This window comes from Cinclus cinclus, chromosome 32 (genome assembly GCF_963662255.1).
Source record: "Cinclus cinclus chromosome 32, bCinCin1.1, whole genome shotgun sequence".
NCBI lineage: Eukaryota > Metazoa > Chordata > Aves > Passeriformes > Cinclidae > Cinclus > Cinclus cinclus.
The window spans coordinates 799,326-815,254 of record NC_085077.1 but is presented as its reverse complement, the minus strand read 5'-3'; the positions used below and the strand labels follow the sequence as shown (position 1 = coordinate 815,254).

The window sequence follows — 15,929 nt, the reverse complement described above, 5'->3', positions numbered from 1 at the left end:
AGAGGCGTCGTAGAACTGCGGGGACAGTGCGGGAGGGTGGGGACAGGGGCGCATTGCGGGCTGGGGGTGGGTCCAGGGGGACAGGGACAGGTCCTGAGGGGACAGGGACAGGTCCTGAGGGGACAGGGACAGCCCTAGGGGGGACAGGGACAGGTCCTGAGGGGACAGGGACAGCCCTAGGGGGGACAAGGACAGGTCCTGGGGGGACAGGGACAGCCCTAGGGGGGACAAGGACAGGTCCTGGGGGGACAGGGACAGCCTTAGGGGGGACAAGGACAGGTCCTGCGGGGACAGGGACAGCCCTAGGGGGGACAAGGACAGGTCCTGGGGGGACAGGGATGTATCCCGGACAGAGAATGGATCCCAGAAGCGCTTCTGGGGAGACAGGGACAACACCCAGGGGGGGACAGAGGCGCAGGACAAAGCTGGGGACAGGGGCAGGTCACAGAGGGGACGGAGCAGGACAAACCCCAGGGGGTGCAGGACCCGGATGGTTCAGGGGGGGGCCTGAGAACAACCCCCGGGGGGCTCCCCAGCCCCCCCAGCGCCGTCCCTGCCCACCTTCATCATGAGCACGATGGTGTTGAGGGCGATCATGGCCATGATGGTGTACTCGAAGGGGGGGGACACCACGAACTGCCACATGCGGTACTGGAAGCTCTGGCGGTTCTGGGGCATGTGCCGGGTCAGCGGCTTGGCGCTGATGGCAAAGTCAATGCAGGCTCTCTGTGGGGACGGGGGGGACGACACACACACACACACACACGGGTGTCACACGCGTGTCACACGCGTGTCACACACGGCGTGACGGCCCCGCAGAGGGAGCGCCGGGCACGGGGGCCTCACCTCGTTCTTCTCCAGGCTGTACTCCTCCATCATCTTGTCCCCCTGCTCCTGGAAGGTGATGATGATCAAGGCCACGAAGATGTTGACGAAGAAGAAGGGGAAGACGACGAAGTAGACGACGTAGAAGATGGACATCTCCATGCGGTACCCGGGGCTCGGCCCTTGGTTCTCGTACGTGGCGTCCACCGAGTGCTTGAGGACCCTGTGGCGGCAGCAGGGCGGGGATTTGGGGCTGGGGTCCTGCTGCCCAACCCCCTCAGACCCCTCCAGAACCCCCAGACCCAAATCCCCGCAGCCTTACTGCGGCCACCCCTCGCCGGTGGAGACGGTGAAGAGCGTGAGCAGCGCCCAGAGCACGTTGTCGTAGTGGAACTCGTACTTCTTCCACTCGCGCTTCTGCGCCTTCACCTCGTTGTCCTTCTCGTACACCAGGTACTCGCCCCTGCCCGGGGAAGGGCGGTGGGCGGGGGCCGGGCGGGGGGCGCGGGCCCCTCTCGGCCGGGCCGTACCTGCAGTCCTTCTCGAACTCCTTGGACTCGTCCGTGCAGTAGAAGAACTTCCCCTTGAAGAGCTGCACGGCCACCACGGCGAAGATGAACATGAAGAGCATGTAGACGATGAGGATGTTGAGGACGTTCTTCAGCGAGTTCACCACGCAGTCAAACACGGCCTGGGGAGGCGGGGGGAGGGCGGGGAGGGGGGGGGGGTCAGCACCCCTAAATTCCGCCCCCCCCCCCCCCCAACCCCCTGGGGGGGTGGCGAACTGCCCCCAGAGCCCACCTTGAGCTTGGGCAACCTCTTGATGGTCTTCAGGGGCCGGAGCACTCGGAGGACGCGCAGGGACTTGATGGTGTTGATGTCCTTCCCTTTGCTGCTGCCACTGCGGGGGGGGGGGAGGGCGAAGAGGGGGCGTGGGACCCCTGAGGTGGTCGGGGACACCCCAGGAACCCCGGCGGGACCAGGGGCGTTCCCTCCCCTCTCCTCCCACCAGGCTGAGCCCCGTTCCCCACCCCACCCCCCCCCCCCCCCACCCCACATTTTCCTGAGGCGGTTTTGGGGGGCCGGGGGTGGGAATTTGGGGAGGGGGAGCGAGGCACGACCAAGAGCACGAGGAGAAGACGAGGACAGAGACGAAGGCAGAAGGATTTACCGTGAGCTGCTCCTGCGGCGCGGGCAGAGGAAGCGGAGAGACAAGGCACGGTCAGAGCCCCCCCCCCACCCGGCAACTCCGGCCCCCCCCGAGCGAGGGGGGGACCCTCGGAGCAGCCCCACTTCATGGGAGGTGGTCGGGGTCTGCTCCAGGCTTACTCCCAGGTTACTCGGGGGCTGCTCGGTCTCGTGGGAAGTGCTCAGCCCAGACTTGGAGGCTGCTCAGTTACTCAGGGGGTGCTCAAGCCTTTACTCGGAGGATGCTCGGCCTTTACTTTAGGGCCGCTCACACACTCGGGGGATTCTCACCCTTTACTCAGGGGATTCTCAGGGGTCACTCGCCCCTTCCTAGGGGTTCTCTCACCCCTTCCTAGCGGGTTCCTCCTCCTTCCCTCCGACACCGACACGGGGACGGTGACAGGACGACACAGACGCGGTGACAAGCGGCCGAGGACAGACGCCAAGCGACAACAGAGAGCGCGGGCAGCGGGACGGGCCCCACGGCGAGGGGGGCTCTGGGGGGCGAGGTCACTCCCCACACCCCCATCCCTTGAGTGTCCCCCCCCCCCCTCCCGCTCCCCGGGCACTCACGTGAAGGCAAAGGCCACCAGCGCCCCGCTGACCACGATGAAATCCAGAATGTTCCACAGGTCCCGGAAATAGGCACCTTGGTGAAGCACCAGCCCCAGATCCACCATCTGTGGGGGCAACGCGGGGTCAGAGGGCTCCTGGAGGTGGGAGGGGGGAGGGGGGGTGTCCCCCAGCCTGCGGACCCTCCCCAAGCTCACCTTGATCACCATCTCGAAGGTGAAGACCCCCGTGAAGACGTAATCGAAGTAGCGCAGCACCTGTTGGGGGGAGGGGAAGCCTGGGGCACCCCTGGCAGCCCCAAGACCCCTCAGAGCCCCCCCAGGACTCCCCAGCGCCCCCCTGGGACCCCTCAGAGCCCCCCAAGCACTCCAGGCACTCGTTCTCTCTGTGAGCCAGCACACACCGAGTGCAGAGACCCCCCCACACACACACACCAGGAGTTTATTTTGGGGTCCCCTGCCCCCAGATCAGCGCGTCCCCACCCCGGGGGACCCCCAGGTAGAGGAAAGGATGGGGGGGGGGGGGGTCTCACGTTGTTGCGGGGGGCGTTGGGCTGCACGGGGTCCTCGGCCGCCAGCGCGATGCTGCTCATGGCGATGACCATGAGGATGCACATCTCGAAGTAGCGCAGGTTCACGATGTAGTGGCACAGCCGCCGGAACCTGGAGGGGACACGGTCAGGGGGGACCCCCGGGTCTCCCCAGGAACCCCCCGAGCCCCCCCCCGGGCCTTGCCGCTGCCCCCGGTGCTCACGGGTTGGTGGTGGAGAGGATGAACATGGAGCTGTAGGGCACCATGGGCTTGGGGCCGTTCTCGTCCTGCGCGTCGCCTTCCTCCTCCTTCTTCTCCTCCTCCTCCTTGCGGGGCAGCGGCTCGGGGTTGGCGTTCCTGTTCACTGCGGGGGCAGCGCCGTCAGGGAACTCCCCCCCCCCCGGGCTCCCCTGAACCCCCAGATCACCCCCACACCCCTGATCCCCCTCATCCCCTAAAACCCCCGGGCCCCCCCAAATCCGGGTGGGCTGCCCTACCTTGGACCAGGGCGTTACTGGGGGGCGGCGGGAACGGGGGCGGGATGTCCACGGCCGTGTGCTCCGGCTTTCCCCCGGCCTTGCCGGGGTTGTTGGGGGGCCCGGGGTTAGTGACCACCAGGCTGTTTTCGGGGGGCGGGGGGTTGGCGGCTGGGGGGGCCCGGCGGGGGGGTCCGGCGGGGGGGCAGGGGGTGTGGTTGCCCATGGAGGGCGGTGCGGGGGGCTCTGCCGTGGCCAGCTTGTTGTTCTTCATGTTGTCGATGTCCTCGGCCACGGGGGGCTCCCGGCGCCCCAGGTCCTGCTGGATGGGGCGGGTGGTGGAGAGCGTGGGGCCCGACGGCGCCGGGGGCGGCTGCGTCTCCCTGCCGGGGAGCAGAGGGGAGGGGGCTCAGAGGGGACCCCCCCAAAAAAAAAAAAAAAAAAAAACCGCTCCAGGGAGCCGGGAGCGCCGAGAGACGGTGGGTTCTCTCACGGGACCCCTCCACCAGCTCCGGGAGGGTCCCACCGACCCCCGGGGGTCCCTCCCGCATCCTCACCTCCTCCGCCGGTGCCTCCGCTCCTTGTCCTCCCTCCTGCCCTCTCCGTCGTACCCGGGCGCTGGCCCGTGCCGGTGCCGCCGCCGCCGCTCGCCATCCCCGTGCTCCGGGTCGCCCTCCCCCCTCGGCGGCCGCCCCCCTTCCCGGTGCCGCGGCCGCCGCTCGGGCCTGGCTCCCTCCTCTCCCTCCTCGGGCCCGCGCCGGTGCCCGCGGTGCCGCCGGTGCTCCCGCTCGGGCGGGGGGGACCCGGCGCGGCCGTCGCGGCTTCGGTGCCGCCCTTTGAGGCGCTCGCCCTCCGAGTAGCCGCGCTCCTGGCTGGGCTCCCGCTCCGGCTCCCGGCTGCTGCTGCGGGGCCGGCGGCTCCCGGGGGGTCCCGCGGGGTCCCCGGGCCGGGGTCCCCCGCCGTGCTCGGGGTAACGCGGCTGCTGCCGGCGCAGCTCCTCGGCTCGGAGCGGCCCGAAGCGGGGGTCGGGCGGGGGCTCCCCGGGCCGCGTTTTGTTGGTGTTGTTGTTGCGGTTCTCCTGCGGGTCCACCACCAGGGGCCGGTCCAGGTGCGTCTTCATGTCCGGGCGCAGGTGGCGAGCGTAGGGCACCTTCCAGCGCTCCTCGGGGTCCAGCTCGCTGTACAGCGCCTCGCGGCTCGCCAGCAGGTTCTGCTTCCTCAGCTCGCTCGTGCGCTGCTCCCACACCGACTTGGAGGATTTCTGGTTCTTCTGCTGCTCCTTCCTGCGGCCCCGGGGTCGGGATTGGGTCGGGAGGGTCCGGGGGTGCGGACGGGACAGGGTTGGGATGGAGCCGGGGGCGGATCCGGGATGGAGGCAAAAGTGGGGATGGGATGGGGCTGGGATGGAGTCGAGGATGGCTCTGGGATGGAGCCAAGATCGATGCGCAGATGGAGCTGTGATGAAGCCGGGATGGAGCCCAGGAAGGAGCCGGGATGGACCCAGGGACGGAGCTGGGATGGAGCCGGGGTGGATCCAGGGATGACGCTGAGGAAGTATTCAGGATGCACCCAAGGATGGAGCCGGGATGGGTCTGGCCTGGCTCTGGGGTGGATCCGGGGATGGATCCGGGGCCATCCTGGCGGGCTCTGGACACTCACATGGTGACGGACATGTTGGCTGCGGACAGCGGGCTGACCTCGGCCACCTCCTTCGCCTTCTGCAGCGCCAGCTTCTGGTTGGCGGCTTCCTCCTCCTCCTGCTCATCCTGCAAGGCCCCAGCACCACGTCCGGCCGGGCCCCGAGACCCCTCAGACCCTCCGAGCCCCTCCCCGGACCCCTGACCTTGGTGAGCTCCTGCGCGTTGGCCAGGTTGTCCACGGCGATGGCCAAGAAGACGTTCAGCAGAGTGTCTGGGGGGGTCACGTCAAGGCAAAGCGGGGGCCAGGGCAGCCCCTCCCCTCCCGGGCCTGCCCCCCAGCCCCCCCCAGAAGCCCCCCCCCCCCCCCGGGACCCCCAGGATACAGTTGCCAAAGAGGGTGAGCACAATGAAGTAGACGGAGAAAACCATCCCGCCCTTGACGCCGCCCTGAGATTTGATCCCGTCGTACATCACCGCGTTCCAGTCTTCTCCCGTCAGGATCTGGGGGGAGGGAGGAGTCCTGGGGGCAGCGAGGACCCCCCCACGAGCCCCCCGCCCCATCAGGACCCCCCCGGGAGTTGGGCCTACCTGAAACACCGTCATTATTGCTGCTGGGAAGGTGTCGAAATTGGTGGGAGGGGTCCCGTCGTCAAAATTGAACCTGGGGGAGTTTGGGGGGTCAGCGGTGAGAGCCCCAGCAGCACCAGGTGCTCCCCAAGCAGGGACCTGGGGGCACAGAGACACCCCTCCCACTCTGGGGGGGACATCTCGGGGGACCCCGTTCCCCGCCCGGTCACTCACTGTCCCCCGAAGAGCTGCATCCCCAAAAGGGCGAAGACGACGATGAAGAGGAAGAGGAGGAAGAGGAGGCTGATGATGGATTTCATGGAGTTCAGCAGGGACACCACCAGGTTCCGCAGGGAAGCCCAGTACCTGCGGGGACAGCGCCAGGCTGTGGGGGGACACGGGGGGGGGACAGGGGGGCACCGGGGGACGCAGGGGGAACGGGGGGACACCAGGGGACATGGGGGGGACGCGGGGCTCACTTGGTGACTTTGAAGATGCGCAGTAACCTGAGAGCTCGCAGCACGCTGATCCCGAAGGATGTTCCCGGCTTCACAACAGCCCAGATCACCTCGAAGATGCTTCCGATGATAACCTGGGAGAGGACGGTGTCCCTGGATGATCCCATCGATCCCATCCCAAAATCCCATCCCAAAATCGCATCTCGGCACTCACGGCACAGTCGAAGCAGTTGAAGGACGAGTGGAAGTAAGGCCGCGTCCCCAGCCCGTACATTTTTATAAACATTTCGGACATAAAGAGTCCCAAGAAAATGAATTCTGCATAGTCTGGGGAGGGAGGAACACAGCAGTGAGGGGGGAACGGTCCAGGGGGTGCTGAGGGTCTCATGGGCTGGGGAATCACGGGAGAGGGGGGGGGATCCCAAAAGCTCAGGGGGGTGTCCCATGAGCTAGAGGGGTCCAGGGCGCTTTGGGAGTCTTGGGGAGCCTCGGGGAGGGGTGTTCTGGGGGACTCCAGGGGCCTCCGGTGGGTTTGGGGGGGGGGGGGGGTCTGGGACTCTCCCTGGGGTTCTGGGGGACTCCGGAGGGAGTCGGAAATCCGGCACGAGTGGTTGTGGTACCCAACAGCAACACACAAAGAGATCTGGGGGCCGCTGGGGAGTTTTGGGGGTCTCTGGGGTGGCTCCGGGGGTCGGGGCTGACTCACAGAGGAAGTCGGAAAGCCAATCTGGCTGGTCGTAGTGAACGATAGCAACACACAGGGTGTTGAGGGCTACCAGACTGAGCACGGTCCAGTAGAAGGCCTGAGTTTTCACCATCCGCCGGATGTGGAAGCGCATCCGCCGCTCCCGCTTGTGGAAGAAGGTGGCGTTCTCCAGCTTGGCACTTTTGAGGCTGGCACGGGCGAAGGGGGACCCTGCAGGAGACCCCCCCCCCCCCGGGGCCCGGCGTGTCACCCCAGGGTCTCTCTCTGCGTCACCTGTGTCACCCGCCACCCCAAAACCATCCCTGGGTCACCCCCAGACACCTGGACTGTCACCCCAAACCATCCCTGGGGGACCCCACACCCCCAAACCACCCCTCTCCACCACCCCCCACCCCCTCCCCCCGCCGTGTCCCCGTGTCACCCACCCATGGCCGCGATGTCCCCCAGCTGCTCCTCGCCCTCCTCGGGGCTCAGCAGGTCCGTCTTGCTCCTCTTGCTGGTGGCCCTCCGGAGAGCTCCCGCAGGGGGGGGCACAGGGGGGCGGCCGTCACCCGGGGGGGTCCCTGCGGTGGCCCCGAGCAGGGCCGGGGTCGCCCCCGGGGCGGGGAGGGGGGCGGGGGCTGCGCACTTACCATCGAAGGGGCGCCGGGGCTCGGCCTCGGGCTCGTCCTCGGCCAGGATCACCTCTTCTGAGGGAAAGTGGGGGGCTCAGGGGGGGCTCGGGGGTTTTCAGGGGGGGGACAGGGGGTGGGAGAGGGGCTGGGGACCCCTGGGAGGGGAATAGCGGGGTATTTGGGAGCATTAAAAGGGTTTGGAGAGGGCTGGGACAGGAGCGAAGGGGGGACTTTAGGGGTCCGGGGGCGGAAGGTGAAGGGGGGGGGTGGGTGATCTCGGGGGTCCCGAGAGGGGGGGGGGGTTGGAGCTCCCGGGAGGGGTTGGAGAGGGTTTAGGGGGAGGGGAACGCACTGGGAGGGGGTTAGGAGTGTTTGGGGATAGTTGGGAAGGGTTTGGAGGGTTTGAGGGGATCCCAGAAATCCCCTGGGCGGGTTAGAGGAGATTTGGGGAGATTTGGGAGGGGATAGGGGGGGATTCAGGATGTGCTGATGAGGATTTGGATGTTCCGAGGAGATCTGGAGGGGTTGGAGAGGATTCGAGGGAACTTGGAGTGGTTTGGGAAGGGATTTTGGAAGCGTGCAAAGGGTTGGGGTGGGGTTATGGAGGTATGTGTGTGTGTGTGGGGGGGGGTGTTTCGGGGGCTTCGAGAGGGTTTTTGAGGGGTGGTCCCGACCCTCACCCGCCTTGGAGATCCACTCCATGTATCCGTTGAGCTCCCGCTCGATTTGCTGCTGCCGCCGCAGCTTGAGGAAGGCCCGGCGGTTCTCCACCCGCTCCCGCTCTTTGGCAAACTCGCTGCGGACCCCCCCTCTGTCAGCGCCGGCCCGGAGGGGGGGAGGGGGCACCAAGGACCCCCCCCCCCCCGGCGCCCGAACCCCGCTTACCCGGACAGGACCCCCAGCACGAGGTTGAGCATAAAAAAGGAGCCGATGATGATGAGGGGGATGAAGTACAGCCAGTTCCAAGTGTTCCCTGAGGCGTCGTTGCTCTGGGGAGGGGACAGGGAACGGGGTGGGGGTGGTCCCATGAGTTTTTTTTTGGGGCGAGGGGTGGGGGGGGTGGGGGGGAATTCCCAGGGGATCCCCTGAGCAGGGAGGGGGCGCTCCCACGAGGGTGTGTGGGGACAACCGGGGAGGGGACAGACCCGGGAGGTGACTCCAGAGGGAGGAGAAGGATGAGGAGGAGGAGGAGGAGGAGGAGGACACCGGACAGGGAAAGGAGGGCACCGGGAGGGGACAGCCCTCACATAGTAGAGGAGGTCGGTCCACCCTTCCATGGTGATGCACTGGAAGACGGTGAGCACGGCGAAGAGGATGTTGTCGAACTGCGTGATGCCGTAGTTGGGCCCTTCCCAATATTTCTTGCACTTGGTGCCGTTGGGGCAGATCCGGGCCGGCTCGTCCGTCCCGCACGGGACCTCCACCTTGATCTCGTCTGGGGAGGGGGGAATCCCGTGGTCTGAACCCCCTCCGTATCCCTAGGCGTCCCCAACCCCCCCCCCCCCCCCCTCCCATCATGTCCCCAGGACCACCCCTCCCCACTCCCGCCGTGCGGGGCACGGACAGAAATAACCGCGGCCAATTAACGGCTTCATCAAGGGAGAGCGGCAATTAGGACGTTCCAAATCGAGCGCTGGCCCCCGGCCCGGGGAGATTTGGTGGGGGGGGGGGGTTGCGGGTTTGACTCGGAGGGGTGGGAGGAAAGGATCTGATCCCCATAGCCCCCCTCTCATCCCCGGTGATCCCAACCCCGGGATCCCGGCCCACCCTGGAGGGAAACTGAGGCAGGAAGGGGGGGGGGGGGGGGGGTTGGGGAATTTGAGGGAGTTCAGGGTGGTTAGAGAGGGTTTGGGGGCTAGAGGGGATTGGGAGGTGCTGTGGGGGGGGTGGTGAGTTTTAGGGAGGGTTTGAGGGGCTTGGAGGGGATTCAGGGAGGTTTGGGGGGGGGTTGGAGGGGACTCAGGGGGGTTCGGGGGGGCTTAGGGAGGATTGGGGGGTTGGAGGGGATTTTGGGGAGGGGGGGGGCAGTTTGCTGGGACACCTGGAGGGTTCGGCCCTACCTGTGACCAGGTCGAAGCAGGTGGTGTGGAATTTGCCCATATAAAACTCTAATCCTATGATGGCGAAGATGAGGATCGCGAAGAAGAGCAGGAGCCCGATCTGCAGCAGCGGGATCATCGCCTTCATGATGGACTTCAGCACGACTTGTAAACCTGCGGCAGCGGCGGCTGAGCGGCCACGCCCCCCGGGGACTCCCCCAGCCCCGGGACCCCCAAATCCTCCCCCAGCTCTCACTTGGGATCCCCGAGACCAGCTTGAGGGGCCGGAGCACTCGCACGGCCCGCAGCGTCCGCAGGTCGAACTGGGAGCCCACTGAGGCCAGGATGCTGCGGGGACAGAGGGGTCAGAGGCCGTGGGGACCCCCGGCCGGGCCACCGCGGCCACCGAGAGTGACCGCGGCCACCGGCACATCCCAGCGTGGCCAGGGACCCCCACAACGGGGCCACTGAGACACGGCGCTCCCGAGCACCGCGGCCGACCCCGTGGCTACCACGAGCCACCACGTCCTCCGCGTGGCCGCCCTGAGCCCGCGGCCACACCGTCACAGCTGCCGCTAGCCCCTGTGACCCTGTCGCAGGCCCACGAGCCGTGGCTGCGCCGCCGCAGCCGCCGTGACCGACCCCCACCCCAATCCCCACTGCAGGGCAACGAGCCCCCGGCCAGCGTGAGCCCCCAGATCTTCATCGCAAGGCCGTGAGCCCTCGGCCTCCGCTAGCCCCCGGGTCCCCGTCGCACAGCCGCTAGCCCGCGGCCACCACGAGCCCTTGGCGGTGCTGTCACAGCCCCCGCGAGCCCCCGTGTCCCCGCCGCAGGGCCACGTGCCGCAGGGCCGGCAGCCGGTGCCGCCAGCGCGGGCGGTAGCTCGGGGTTATTTTTAGCCTTTTCCGGCGATGCTGCCGGTGGTGGCTGATGCCAGCGCTGGTCCCAGCCCGGGGGTCGCGGCCACCGGCCAGCACCGGCCCCGGCTTCTCCCGTGTGCGGGAGGGGGTGGCCGGGGAACCGAAGGGGGTCCCGGGTGTACCCCAGGGGTTCATCGGTGGCCCTGGCGATGCGGAGGGACCGCTGTTGCCATGGCAACCGGATGGAGATGCTCATCCCTCATCCGTCACCCCCCCCCCCCCCCCCACATCGAGGACAGACCCGACCCACCCCCACCCCCCCCTCCGTGACCCCAACGCCCCCAACCACCCCAATTTATCCACCCCCCCATTACCGGCGGGGAACAATGTCGGGAACAGGGGGGTGAGGGGCGCCGGGGGGGAGGGGGGGGGTTCAGAGAGGTCGGGGGGAGGGGCAGAGGAAGCGTCCTCCCCCCCCCCCCCCCCCCCATGACACAGATCACGCAGGACAGAGCCCTCCCAAAAGAGCCCCCCAAAAAGTCGTGCCTCAACTTCCCCAGGCAGGAGGAACCGGACACGGGGGTCTCTGTGACCGGGGAGGGGGGGGGTCTCTGTGACCCGGAGGGGATCTGGGGGGGTGGTTCTGGAGCCGGGGGGGGCGGGGGGGGGGGCCCGGAGCTGCCGGGGCCAGCGGGTGCCGGTGCAGCACTCTGAGTGACACCGCGGGGACACGTTGTGACAGCGCCGCGACGCCCCCGGGGACACGGGGACAGCACACACGGCCCCGCACACACGCGGGAACACGTGGGACACGCGGGTGGGGCACAGGTGGGGAGGGGGGAGGTCCTGCGCCCGCACACCTGGGCGGGGGTGATCCCCACGGTGACACATGTCTGTCCCCAACCTGGCAGCCCCCGGGGGTCCCCCCCGCGCCCCTCACCCCGTGAGCACCACCACGAAGTCCATGACGTTCCAGCCGTTGCGCAGGTAGGAGCCTTTGTGGAAGGCGAAGCCCAGCGCGATGATCTTGATCCCCGCCTCGAAGCAGAAGATGCCGATGAAATACGGCTCCGTGTCGTCCTGGGCGCGGGGACAGGTGTCGGGGACAGGTGCCAGGGGACGCGACCACCTCCGGACACCCCCTGTCCCCCGGGGCGAGGGGTCAGCGCTGCCCCCCGGCCCCCTCCAGCCCTCCCCAGGTGGCCCCGGGCGGAGGCGGCGACGCTCCCGGCGTGGCCCAGATTCCCAGTAAGGAGGAAACTGGGACGCCGGCGGTTCCGAGGGGAACTGGGAATGGTGGCCGGCGTGGGCCGGGTGCGGGCTGGCAACCCCCGCTCCGCCTCCCCCTGTCCCCCTGTCCCTCTGCCCAGGCCGGGGGGACGGGGACACGGCAGGGACCCCGCGGTGGGCTGGGGACCCCCCCAGCAGAGCCCCTTGAACTCTCACCAGAGCTCCAGGAGTGCCCAGGGACCCTCGCTGGAACCCCCGGGGGTGGCGGACACCTTCACGGGAGCTGTCGGGGACCCTCTCTAAGCCGCAGAGGTGGCGGAGACCCTCCCCAGGAATCCCCCGGAGCACCCCCCACTCCCCCAGCTCACCAGCCGCTCCGACATGGGGGTCTTGTCCTCGTCGGGCAGGTGCTGCTCCAGCGCAAGGACGATGCAGTTCGCGATGATGGTGGCTAAAATCATGTATTCAAAAGGAGTGGGGGGCCAGTCAAGGAAAAAAACAGGGCCGGGGAACCCCCAAACGGTGTCGGCGAGAGGGAAACTGAGGCAGGAGTGGGGCCAAGGGGTGTCCAAAGCGGGGCCGAGGCTCTGCCCGTGCCCCGGTGTCGGCGCCCGCGTGTTCGGCAGTTTCATTAATTAATTCCCTCATCAAAGCGGCAGCCGCGGCCTCGGCTCCGCGGCGCGATCAAAGCTCCCCGGGGACAGCGGGACCCGCCGCGACCGACACGGCCCCGCTGGGCCCGCGGGCACCGGGCAGTGCCACCCCCGGGGGTTGCGGGGATGTGTCCGTGGCCTGTCCCGTGTCCCCATGCCCTGCCCCACGGCCCTGTCCCCTGTCCCACACCCCACCCCACCAGAGGTGGCCGCGGTGGCCATGAAGGGCGCAGAAATGAGGCCGGGAACGGCTGCGGTCCCCACGGCCTGGCACTGCCCGAGTGCCCCACGCGGATCTCCGGCGTGGCACTGCTCTCCAACATGTCCCCGTGGCACAGGACAGATGGCCAGCATGGCACGGCTGCCCCAACAGCTCCCTGGCACGGCACGGTTCTCCGGCACGGCCCGGAACAACCAGGCCACCCGGAATGGCCACCCTGCTCCACCATCCCGGCACAGCTCCGGCACAGGGCTGGGAGCTGGCACAGGCGCCGTGCTCAGCCCTGGCACGGGCGCCTGGTGCTGCTGTCCGGCACGGCTCCCTGGCACGGCACCGTTACCCGGCACGGCTCCTTGTCACAGCACGGCTCCCGGTGCCGGGATCTGGCCCGGTGCAGCTCCCTGGCACAGCCCAGGGATCCAGAATCACTCCCGGTACCGGGATCTGGCCCAGCTTGGCTCCCTGGCACAGCTCAGGGATCCAGGATGGCTCCCTGGCATGGCACGGCTCCCAGACCCGGGATCCAACCCGGTTCCTGCCGTGGCCCGGGCATCCAGTGCCAGATTCTGGCACGGCACGGCTCCTGGCACCACCCGGCCCGGTTATCTGGGGCAGCAGAGGGCAGCGATGCAGCACGGACCCAGCACGGATCCAGCACGGACCCAGCACGGATCCAACACGGACCCAGAACGGACCCAGCACGGATCCAGCACAGACCCAGCACGGATCCAACACGGATCCAACACGGACCCAGAACGGATCCAGCACGGACCCAGCACGGATCCAGCATGGACCTAGCATGGACCCAGCACGGATCCAGCACGGATCCAGCACGGATCCAGCACGGATCCAACACGGATCCAGCACGTATCCAGCAGGGACCCAGCGCAGACCCAGCACGGATCCAACACAGACCCAGCACGGATCCAGAACGGACCCAGCACAGATCCAGAACAGACCCAGCACAGACCCAGCACGGATCCAGCACGGATCCAGCACGGATCCAGCACAGACCCAGCACAGACCCAGCAAGGATCCAGAACGGACCCAGCACAGACCCAGCACGGATCCAGCACGGATCCAGCACGGATCCAGCATGGCACAGCCTGCCAGCCATGGGGCTCTGTGCCCCCAAAGCGGGGTCGGGGGGCACCCCCTCCCCTCCGCTCTGTGCTCCCCCCGGGATTCCCCCCCAGGACGGATTTTTTGGGGCTCCGCGAGAGCAACCCCTGGCTGCCGCCGCCCCCTCGCCCCGGGACCGGCGTGGGAGGCTCTGCGTGCCGCAGGATGGGACCCGCAGGGCCGCGCCGGGGGGAGCGGGGCGGGGGGCGACGCATCACCCACCCCCCCCCCCCCCAACACCCCAAACCACCCCGACACCCCCAGACCCTTGCCCGGCTCTGCCGCGATGTCCCGGGACCCGCGCACCCTTCCCCGCCCCGGGCACGGCGCTGCCCGGCCCCGCTGCGGCACCGAGCGGCGCGGCCCCGCTCCCCCCGCGACCCGCACCCCCACCATTTGGGGGCCACCTCTGCTGTGCCCGAGGGGATGTCCGAGACCCCAGAGTGACCCCCGCTCTCTTGGGGGGTTCCCAAAAGCTCGTGGTGGAACCTGAGCCCCCTCAGCTGCGCCTCAAAACGGCGTGGGGACCACCCCCCCCCACACACACACACACACCCTCCCCCCTCCAATCCCGCGTCGGCCCCCCCCGCCTCCGGGAGAGGTGGCAGAGGGTATTCGTGGGGTGACGGTGACTGTTTTGGGATGGTGGGGGTCCTTTTGGAGTGATGGGGAGTTTTTGGGGTGTTGCTGCTGGCCGGGTGTTTTAGGGAGCAGAAAAAGGGGGAAGGGGCTCGGAGGAACCCCAAGGGCAGCAGGGCCGGGACGGCACCTCCCCAAATTAGCCCTGACCCCCCAAACACGTCAGCTGGTGGGGGGGGGGGGGAGGGGGATAGGATGGATCTGGCGACACCTCGAGGGATGGAAATGAGGGGCACAGGAGGGTTGTGGGGTGCAGGAACTCCGGGCTGCCAGCTCACACATTCTCCCCAAAAATAGGGCACCCCCCCCCCCCCCCACCCGGATGAGCCAGACCCCCCAGTCCGGGGACAGCGGTGGGATGAGGGGCAGCAGGGGCACGGGGACCCCAATGCAGGGGAGAGAAATGGGGTCCCCGGTGCAGGGCAGGGGGTTGGGGACCTCACAAAGAGGCCGGGAACCCCAATGCAGGACAGGTAATGGAGGCCCCAAAAGGAGGCCGGGGGTCCCTGTGCAGGTCACAGGGATGGGGAGGTTGGATGGGGATCCCAATCAGGACAGAGTGACCCCAATACGGGTCTGGAGTCCCCAGTGCAGGGCAAGGAGATGTGGGATGGGAACGAGGTGCAGGACGCAGGATGGGGACCCTGGTGCAGGACACGGTGACCCAGTACAGGGACAGTGACCCCGATCCGGGGATGGAGAGATGAGGCATGGCTGGAATGGGGACCCCAGTGCAGGGCAGGGAAACGGGGTCCTCGCTGGAGGTCAGGGGATGGGGACCCTCATGCAGGTCAGGGGAACCCCAAAGCAGGTCAGGGGATGGAGCCATCATATCGGGACCCCAATGCGAGCATGGGGACCCCAATATGGGGCTGAAGAGCTCATGCAGGACACAGAGTCCCCAGTACGGTCTGGGGACCCCAGTGCAGGACAGGGTGATCCCAACGCGGGCCGGAGGTCAGGGCTGTGCGCTGGGGCCGGGCTCCCTGTGCCAGTCCGAGGTTCCCAGCGTGAACCGGGGTGCAGGGGGTGGCAGAGCCGGGTCCCCTCGGCCTGGGGCTCCGGTGCAGGGACACGGGGGGGCCCCCACCCAGAAAGGATATGGCCATTCGGTGATCTTTTTGGCGTATTTCCTCACCACGTTGTCCTCACTGAAGAGGAAGAGCGAGCGGTTGACGGTGAGGCAGTTCTGCCGCACCGGGATGGGGTTGTACAGGGCCATGGTGCGGGCGCGCTGGGCCATGGACTGCTTGTAGAGGCGCTGAGCCCCGGGGGGGCCCTGCCGCGGGCCCCCCCCCGCTCCCCGGCCCCCCGCCGCCGCCCCGGGGCCGCTCCCGCCGCCGCCGGGCCCGTAGCGGGCCGCCACCTCCTCTCCGAAACGAGCCATCCCGCCGGGGGGGCGTCACGCTGCTGAGGCCGGCACCGTCGAGGAGCTCATCACATCCCATGGGACCCCCCCCAAATTCTCGGGGTGGGGGGGGAAGCGGGGTCCGGCCCGACCGGGCGAGAGGCGCTCAGGCGGCGGACGAGAGCGGTGCCGGCATCCCGAGCATCCTCCGGTGCGGCGCGCCCTCCCCCCCGCGAGCC

At 68.3% G+C, this 15,929-nt stretch overlaps 1 protein-coding gene across 1 annotated transcript; it reads right to left on the bottom strand.

Annotated features, from left to right (window-relative positions):
- Positions 1 to 495: 495 nt before the first annotated feature.
- Positions 496 to 15,729, bottom strand: CACNA1A (calcium voltage-gated channel subunit alpha1 A). The gene is made up of 29 exons (XM_062511733.1): positions 15,446 to 15,729; positions 12,077 to 12,182; positions 11,419 to 11,558; positions 9,874 to 9,965; positions 9,639 to 9,791; positions 8,826 to 9,013; positions 8,464 to 8,567; positions 8,259 to 8,374; positions 7,597 to 7,653; positions 7,390 to 7,479; positions 6,965 to 7,174; positions 6,473 to 6,585; positions 6,280 to 6,392; positions 6,035 to 6,166; positions 5,822 to 5,894; positions 5,617 to 5,734; positions 5,437 to 5,504; positions 5,253 to 5,359; positions 4,151 to 4,876; positions 3,615 to 3,976; positions 3,340 to 3,481; positions 3,119 to 3,248; positions 2,784 to 2,843; positions 2,587 to 2,693; positions 1,627 to 1,726; positions 1,356 to 1,516; positions 1,148 to 1,288; positions 847 to 1,048; positions 496 to 726 (listed from the first exon to the last, which is right to left on the bottom strand). The coding sequence occupies exons 1-29, from the start codon at positions 15,727 to 15,729 to the stop codon at positions 496 to 498; spliced, it is 4,626 nt and encodes a 1,541-aa protein (XP_062367717.1).
- Positions 15,730 to 15,929: the final 200 nt, after the last annotated feature.

Bases quoted from the DNA above. Each gene is read 5' to 3' on its own strand.
- CACNA1A (XM_062511733.1), bottom strand. From the start codon at position 15,729: ATGGCTCGTTTCGGAGAGGAGGTGGCGGCCCGCTACGGGCCCGGCGGC. The intron at 12,183-15,445 runs ATATCCTTTCTG...CTGGCCCCCCAC, and splicing joins AAAAAGATCACCGAATGGCC to TCCTTTTGAATACATGATTT. The intron at 7,480-7,596 runs GTAAGTGCGCAG...CCCCTGCGGGAG, and splicing joins GCCCCGGCGCCCCTTCGATG to CTCTCCGGAGGGCCACCAGC.